General features: G+C 32.4%; 1 protein-coding gene across 1 annotated transcript; it reads right to left on the bottom strand.

Annotated features, from left to right (window-relative positions):
- Positions 1-308: 308 nt before the first annotated feature.
- Positions 309-4,696, bottom strand: LOC131513447 (beta-defensin 112-like). The gene is made up of 2 exons (XM_058732605.1): positions 4,562-4,696; positions 309-998 (listed from the first exon to the last, which is right to left on the bottom strand). The coding sequence occupies exons 1-2, from the start codon at positions 4,674-4,676 to the stop codon at positions 838-840; spliced, it is 276 nt and encodes a 91-aa protein (XP_058588588.1). The 5' UTR covers positions 4,677-4,696; the 3' UTR covers positions 309-837.
- Between the last annotated feature and the right edge of the window lie 4,623 nt (positions 4,697-9,319).

Genomic DNA, 9,319 nt, shown 5'->3' on the forward strand with positions numbered 1-9,319 from the left:
TCTTACACTTTCTCCTTAAAGTCATTCCCCTCTATCCTACCCTTTGGGGTATTCTTCTCAAAGGACTGGCTAAGCACTTGAGGTATTTTTATTATAAGAAATCTGTCAATAAACAGAAAAGTACAATTAATATAAGAAGTTACAAAGACTCCATAATAACTCAAATCCCTTACAACCATTTTCACTAATTCAGGGATAACACCTGAATACTTTCATCTGATAGAACAACCATTTTCACTAATTCAGGGATAACACCTGAATACCTTCCATCTTTTCAACTCTTTCCCCACTCTTGAATCTTCTCAAAGAATGCTTTATATACATCACCAATCATTTACAACATGCTTGCCACACTCAATATAGAATTGCCCCCCGAAATCTCATTTAACACAGTAGTTCCACCATGGACTTTTCTTCTCTACTATTTCTATTCCTGAATTAAAAGTCCCACTCTGTATTCTTCTCTTTTTTCCAAGCAGACACAAGGTTCATGAATGATCCAGACTGAAATATATTTTATTTAGTTTTTTATTCATTATAGACATGTGTGGACAGAAATACTAGGCCATGAATGAAGTAATAGAGATAATAAAGTAATAAGAATATTTAGTTAGTGTTGGTCTTTTTTTTTTAATGTTTTATTCATTTTTTGAGAGACAGAGGGAGACAGGGTGTGAGTGAGGGAAGAGTGTGCTGAGCTGTCAGCATAGAGCCCAACGAGGGGCTTGAACCCACGAACCAACCGTGAAATCATGACCTGAGCTGAAGTCGGATGCTCAATGACTGAGCCACCCAGGCGCCCTTTGTTGGTGTTTTTTTGTGAATGGGTCTCTTCAATTACTCGACAGGGTCGCATACTTTCAAGCAGCAAAGAGTTTCAGGTCTTGCACAGTACGACATCTTAAATTCATTTTCACCACATTGATTTTTACATTGACCATTAAGCTTTATACAGGCTTTCCATGGATCAAAAACATCATAGTGCTCTTTAATTCTAGCTGAAAGAAGGCAAAAATGGATGGAGTTAAAAATTAACGTAAGAAATGTCAACATTTAAAAGAAGATTCACAAAGAAGCACTGACCACAGAGGGAAGAAAAAGGAGAGGGATTCGCCTGTTTTTTCATTGGAATCTTTCTGTCCCTATATATAACAGAGAAAACCAAGGACATCAGCCAGTGTCCAATTCCTAAACTAGATGTCCCACCCCTACACATTTCAATTGACCAAGTAGTGACTCAATAGGGCATATCTGGAGAGCCTGAAATGTATTAATACCTTCTATCTCTCTTGCTTATCCTCACTGAATATGAGTGGGCCAATCTCCATCTTCTGTCTCATTTATTATTCATGTTTAATTCTGTTCTGTGAATTTTCCTCCTTAAGACTTCATTGTTCATTGAAACTTGACTTCAATGGTTCTAAAGTACTAAAATATACTGTTTTTTTTTTAAATTTTATTAAATATCCCAACTATTCTTTGATCTACACCCCACCTTCACTCCCAGGAGATGTTCACCTAAAAACAGACAATTTGGAAGATTAACATAATGAACAGAAAAATAAATAAACAAAAGAGATGAACATAGTTAAGATTTCAGCAAGTCTCTTAACTTTTCAGTACTACTTTTCATTTTCTCCCCTACTATAGTTTCTGAAGCTATAGAAAGTTTAAAATTTTTCACTCTTTCACTTTGCACTGTATTTTCTTTGATTTTGTAACTTCAAAAATCATGAGGAATGAGATAAGGATCCAATGTCTCTGTTACTTATAGACGTTCTGGAATGCAGGTGAAGGTTTACATTTATTCCCCGTATCTCCCGAAACAAAACTATAAGTAAATGGTGTAGATTAACAGGGAATCAGGTTTTAGCTCATTATAATAAATTCCTTCTTAACATTTAAAGCTTTTATAGTGATCATGAAATACCTTACCAAAGAAATACATATCTATCATCCTGGTTAAATATAATTAGGCCCTACTGGACATATTTTAGAAGATCAGCCAGAATCGGTGAGTCATTGTCACTGATGTTTATAGACATGCTTTCATCCCAGAGACCTTTTAATTATAAATTTAATCAAACCCTCGTCCATTTTTTTCCAGTAATATATTTTATAGGGGTTTTATATATTATATATATTTTAAATAAAGTAGAAATGCTACCCATATGGTATTCTCTTTATTCATCTATTATAATTTTGATGACCATATAGGTTATTTGCCATTAATTATCAATTATTTGCTATTAATATTCCTGTATTCTTTCTTGGAGCACACGTAACAGTCTTCTGTTGGGTGGATATATTCACAATGGAAATCCTAGATCATAGAATACACATGTCTTCATCTATAATAGCTTATTAAAAATAATTTTCCAAAAGGGTCCTATCAGTTTCACTCTGCTCAGTAGTGTATGAAAATTCTTGCTGTTCCATTTGCATTGCAATACTTTGCATTATCTAACTATAAAAATTTTAAACATTATTTTGAATGTGTGGTGGTGTCATATCATGGTTTAAATTTGCATTTTCCTGATTGCTAATGAGGATAATAAGGACTTTAAGTAGGTTTGTATATCCACTTTTACAAATTACCTAAGTCTTTTTTTCCCCGTATTTCTGCTGGATTTTCTTTTTCTTTTGATTTATTAGAATTCTTTATAAATTTTAGATACAAGCACTTTGCCAGTTTTAAATGTTGTAATTTTAATATTCCATTATATGGCTTCGCCCAGCTGATATATATAAGAACTGAGGGAACTTTTTACATGACGTGTTAATCAAGTGGTGCTACAGCTAAGAGAGAAGAACCTTAGAAGGTTGCAAGTCTTAAAGTCTAAGTTTGAGATGAAGATGATCAGAGATAATACATTATCTCTGTATATTAGTGTAACTCTGTAATGAATCTAAATTAAATTATTTTCATGTTAAAAAATAATGTAATTGTCTAAGTTCATATAAATGCAGGTATAGGTAGAGAAATATTGATAGATATATAGAGAATTAAAAATAGACACTTAGAGATAGAGATGTGTAGGTAAATCAATTTATATGACAACCAAGGTAATTTTGACTTTGAGGAGTAAGCACTCCAGAACTGCAGATTATAAACCAAGGGAAAATTTAAACCTATGCATGTCCAGTCATAGTGAATAAGTGTGATTTTTTTATTGTTTTACATTTAAATAAATGTAGACTTTTCCCCTTATACACATTGTTAACAATATCTGATAGCCAAAGGCGTGCTATTTATTTATTTTTTTAGTGTCTCAAAACAGCAGCTATTACTGAATACACATAACTGCAATGAAGGATACGTCTCCTTTCTTTATACGATAATTGAAGTGAAGTGGGATACAACCAAATGTAACAACAAATAGAATAACAAAAGAACAAGTTATTTTTCTATACAGTTTAAATATTATATCACAAATCTGAGTACAGTCTGACTTAGCTAATGTCACCTCATCTTCGGAGAATAATCCTCAAATTTGGTCAGGCAAATCAGCAATTTCTTACATACTTCTGTCCTTTTTGCTTGTTTTCCAAATATCCTTGTCTTCCTTTTTTTCTCTTTCTGCTCTCTAAATATTTCTTGGTTTTCTTCTCTCCCTCTATCCATTTATTAATTAAATAAATGTTAACTGAGCACCTACACCAAATATATATGTATACATATATGTGGTATAGGCCTACCGTGACAGGTTTCAGCAATGACATAGTGTCCAAAAACAAAATGAAACATAACAAGAAGACAAAACACGTGGCCCATGTATAAAATAATTTGACCAATGACTTCATCACTAGGTCTTTGTCTGAACACCATTACAAAGATAACTCTCTTTCTTTGCCTTCCCATAGAAATTTATTTGTATCACTCTCATGGTGTGATAACATTCTACAACATTCTACAATGTTTATAACATTCTAACTTGAGAAGACACTTTGCCAAGTGATATTCTAAATCATAATTGAGATAAAGACTAAAATAGAGAAGAATTCCTTTTTTAAATAAATCCCTAACACTTAGTCTGGACTTTTCATGTTCAATTGCCTTTTCAAGTTATCTTAATTACACCATCCTTGAAATTAATAAGAATATCTTAATTACTCTTTCTATCTAACAATATATTTTGTGTTTCCAAAGATACCAGGCTTATGGGCAACGAACAGTGGTGACTGATAAAAAGAAATTGTGCCAGCTGTCACATAGAGGGAAATTAAGACAACAACCTGACTCAAGCATAGTGGCATCGACAACATGTTTTAAAATATTTAGGATGCTGGAAGCAATGATTGGAGAATGTTTCCTCTTGGAAATATAAGAACATCTGTCTAGATAGAGTTTCATAAAAAATAAGACCCTGTGACTTTAAAATGAGACTTCTTTCGCATTCTGACCATAAAATTCAACTTTCATAAAACTGGAAGTTTAAAGACAAGAAGAGCTAGGAAAATGGGGAGTAGGACAGAGAACATACTTAGGATATTTCCTCCATTTCTTTTGATAGATAGTGATTAAACTGTGCAAGTTATAATTCTACTTGTTTTATTTTACCTGCTTTGTTTTCCTTTGTACTGTATTCTGCCTTTTCAGATATTGTGGAAGAATTATGTATCTCTGAGTATAGTTTTTCAAACCTTTTAGTACATATGGTCATCAATAATGGCATAGAAGGGGTAACAGGTTGGTCACAGCCCACTGCAAAAGAAAAAAAATACTTTAAAAGCATACAAAAAGAATATTTTCCAAAATAAGAACAATAATGTATTTCTCTTTATTTCATGGTTCTGCGTACTATAAGAGGTTTTTAAAGATGATAAGCTTGTAGAATATACTTCTTTAAAATTTGATTGAATAAGTCAATGAATGACTTAATCATTATCTCACATGATTATTGCAAGGAGCAATAAATTAATAAGGGCAAAAGGCAGAACAGATGCTAGCTATTAAATTCATTACTATTAAGAAAAAAGCATCAATGCAAATTTAAATTGATGTAATTCTAAAGAATATCTCAGAAAATTTCTAGGAATAGAGAGAATTTTAATGACCATGTTCTAATAAATTTTTACAAAGATGATGAAGGAAAAAATTATTCTTATTTAAATGAACTCCAATTCCTTGAGTTACGCTATCAATTGAAGTTTAGCTCTCTTTTCGTGACAAATTGTCAGTTAAAAAATTATTTCTGTTTGAGTGTCAGAGCAGAGTAGCAGTAAGAGAAGGGAATACTATAGGTTTACTTTATGGTGATCTCCACTTATCTCAATAATGACAGATATTTTGGTGACCCAGGAAATTAGCAAAATAAAGAAGAATTTAAATGGAAGAGGGCAGATGCACAGCTAGTCTTTGGACTTTCAGCAAGCTATGTAACCTCACTTACCTTCTGCTATCAATACTATCAATGTGAAATGAATAATTTCCAACCATACATTCATTCTAGTCTCAATTTTTTTCAAATCTACTCATATATTAAATTTAGTAGAATTTGAATATTAAAAAACAACACATTTTGAGGATTGATTAAATCATGGTAGTGCTATTTTTTCCAATGGCTTATATAGACACACACACACACACACATATATATATATATATATATATATATATATTTATATGTGTGTGATATATAGTACATATATGTATAAATATATATAATGTATGTAATATATATAATTTCATGTAATCAGAGTGAATCATAACCTTTACTAGGCAATTGTTTTTGAAAAATTATTCAAATATTTTCTCCATCTGGGGCTGTAAATAAATATAATATGATTTTGCTGATAGTATTAATATAATTATTATATAATGTTAATGATATTTACTTAAAAAATCCTGACACCAACCCCCCACTCCACTTAGTGCCGACCCCTGTGGCAATAACATTTATGTTACCTGGTATACTGGAGATACCAAAGGACAAAATAGAGAAAGAAAGAAGGATCTCCATTGTAAATGATTTCTTAGGAGAACACAGTTCACAGATCTTCTGTCTTAACTCAGGTATTGCTGAAATAAGGAAGAAAGAATCCTTCTGCACAGTCTTGATTACTGAGGCTTATTAAGAGTAAGAACATTTCTGTGCTTGGTTGAATGTTCAAAGGGATAGTGGATAGAAAAAGCTGGTGCATTACCACACACACACAAAATGCTATCTACTGATTTCTCCTGAGGCCAGTGTCTCTAAGAAACTTTAACAGTTTCTAGATTATGCGTATAAGTTGCTAAGTGACCAAGTTTGAAAATAACCTTCTGTTATTCATGAGATATTGCAAGAATATGTGTTTCATATAACCACATTTATCATTTTAGTGTTCGCAATACAAGAATCATAGTGCAAATAAATGTCCAAAACAGAATTTTGGACTGATATTACCATTGAGAATATTTAATTTTATACATAAAAGTAATGAGATCCAGAGTTGTCAGGTGATTTCATAATCCATAACATTTTTATTTAAAATAAATTTTAACATAAATAATGACAGTTAACTGACTTGTTTGAAAATTACCTTATCTGGGGCGCCTGGGTGGCTTGGTCGGTTAAGCGTCCGACTTCAGCTCAGGTCATGATCTCACGGTCTGTGAGTTCGAGCCCCGCGTCGGGTTCTGTGCTGACAGCTCAGAGCCTGGAGCCTGTTTCAGATTCTGTGTCTCCCTCTCTCTCTGCTCCTCCCCTGTTCATGCTCTGTCTCTCTCTGTCTCAAAAATAAATAAACGTTAAAAAAATTAAAAAAAAAAAGAAAGAAAATTACCTAATCTAACTTAGTTGTACCTTTAAGAAAGGTGTGTACTCTCAAGTAAGTTTCAAATAAAAAATGCATAAATATCCTATGTTAAAAAGTCAAAGTGCATTTCTATTTTTTTCTGTGTAGTTCGAGTTATTTCTGAGGTCATCCATATGTTTTCCATGGTTTATTACAGCAGATATTGGAGAAGAGCAGCTGAAAGTTTTTCCTCAGATCCCATAAACAAACATTAGGAGCAACTGTCCATTAATTTTCTCTTATTACACCCAAATAAAGCACTCAGAATATGGGTATAAAAGAGTCCCAGTGAACATTAGCCATATTATTCTATAGCGGTAAAAGTGTTTACTATCAAAACATGCATAGGTATTTAGAATCTTAGCAAAGCTTCCTGAACAAAGTAATAGACATTATTCAAGAAGTGTTTCCTTCCATAACCAATTTCTTCACTCTCAAAATATGAATTTAAAATTAAGGACTTAGAAAGTTAAATACTTGTTAGTAAGCACATAATTGAGAATTTTGCCATCATCTGACATAGAGGAAGACCATTTAAAACTGTCTCAACATAAGATGAATTCAACAGAAATTAATCAAATACTTATCAATGTGTCTATTAATGTTCTAGTTACTGTAATATAACTGTGAAAAAGATAGATTTGGTTATTGTGGATGAGAATTAGAATCAGTTGAGATACTACAACTAAATTTCAAGTTTTATTAAAAATAAATTATTGGGTACCTTCTCTGTTTCAAAATACCTATGAATAAACCCCAGGAAAAGAGCAGAGAAGAAAGGTTTCTCATTGATTTTCTCTATTCTATTCCTTTCCAAAGTTAGGACAAAAGTGCAATATTTTTACCTCCAAAGACTGAAGCCAATTAGAAATTTATTTTGGATATCTCATTTGTTAAATATGAAGAAAAAACAGAAAAATGAAAATATTATTGCTGACTCACTCAGGATAATTTTTGACTCACTTCTAATCTCATGGAGAATATGGAAACCACTCCCTTTTTTGAGCACTGTCTCAGTCTTTCACTCTGGATGCCCAACACGTTAAACACATTCTACAGAATCTACCTCATGAAGTAGAACTAAACTATTCTTTTCAACACTTATTATCTGAAAATGAGAGTACATATCATTTAAATTGTTTTTGTTTTACAGATATAAAGAAGTTTAAATCATTGACAACTGGATAACTTAGGATGCTTGGATTCATTGATCACCATTCTGTGATCACCTTGCCGTCATTCCAGATATTTAGGAAACAGATTATAAGACCTGGTCACTGTCTTGAGAAACTCAAATTATTTTTTAAAAGACATTCATAGAAACATATGACAAATCAATAGGGAAAATGCCATAAAAGTTGTATGAAAACAATTTTTATGTATGTTCTAAGTGTAGTTTTTCCTTCCAATACTACAAAGTTCAACATAGATCACATATTATAATGTTTCTGGATTTGGGGTTTTGTGGATCTAATAAGGAAAACCTAAGTTGTGTGTGAGTCACCCGAAGAAAGTATTTTACCTTGTTTCAATTTCTCTTCATTTCCTAATTTCACTCTTTAAATTTTGGTGAAGCAAATTATTATTGCTAGTCTACAACCTGTATGTTTATCAAAAACCACACTGGGGCACCTGGGTGGCTCCATCTATTAAGTGTCCAACTCTCGACTTCAGCTCAGGTTATGATATCACAATTCGTGAGTTCAAGTCCTGCCTCAGGCTCTGAGCTGACATTGCAGAGCCTGCTTAGGATTCTCCCTTTATCACTCTCTCATCCCTTCTTTCTCTCTCTCTCTCACACTCTCTCTCTCTTTCTCTCTTTCTCAAAATAAATAAATAAACTTAAAAAAGAAACCCACCATCTTGGATAGTAAAAGTGTACAAAAGGTGTATATTTTGTCAATTCAATTGGCAGGGGTTATCTACACTGCTGAGCTAAAAAGATTTCCAAGGCCAATTCTATGTTCAGTGGGAAAAGAGTGTTATAACTGAATGGTGATGTATATCAAACATTCCAGGCAAAGAGAGTTGCTAAGGAAATATCAGATATTTACTGTCTCTAAACAAATGATGTGAAATGCACAGTATTGTAAAATCTTGGTAACTTTCACATATGTTATTATTTTCTCTGATTATCTACTGTGATAATTGGTAAAACTTCTAAAAGGAAAGCAATGTAAGTTCTAGTATTTAAAGCAAGCTGCTTTACCAGTATTTTAAGGAGGGTAATCCTAAGGGGTAAGTAGTGAGAGACTCCTTTTTGGAGAAAATGAGTAGATTAGAAGGAAAAAAAAAGAAAGAATGGAAAGCTTACCTGTATACAAGAAGTGACCTTATAACTTAGTTTATTAAAAAATCCTAACAATCCCAAACGTTTAATTACTTTAATAGATTGTTAGAAATGTACTCTTTGTCCCATACCAAAAATCTTGCTACACTCTCATTGGATATCTCTTAAAATTGAAATATATTTTGCTCATGTAGGCATATACAAACTTAGATATATACTGTATATGCAATCTATTTGCCAGGCCAACAC

Source organism: Neofelis nebulosa, chromosome 6, assembly GCF_028018385.1.
Source record: "Neofelis nebulosa isolate mNeoNeb1 chromosome 6, mNeoNeb1.pri, whole genome shotgun sequence".
NCBI lineage: Eukaryota > Metazoa > Chordata > Mammalia > Carnivora > Felidae > Neofelis > Neofelis nebulosa.

Coding starts and splice junctions, on each gene's coding strand:
- LOC131513447 (XM_058732605.1), bottom strand. CDS start 4,676: ATGCCATTATTGATGACCATATGTACTAAAAGGTTTGAAAAACTATAC. Junction 999..4,561: donor TACAAAGGAAAACAAAGCAG/GTAAAATAAAAC, acceptor GCCTTCTTTCAG/CTAGAATTAAAGAGCACTAT.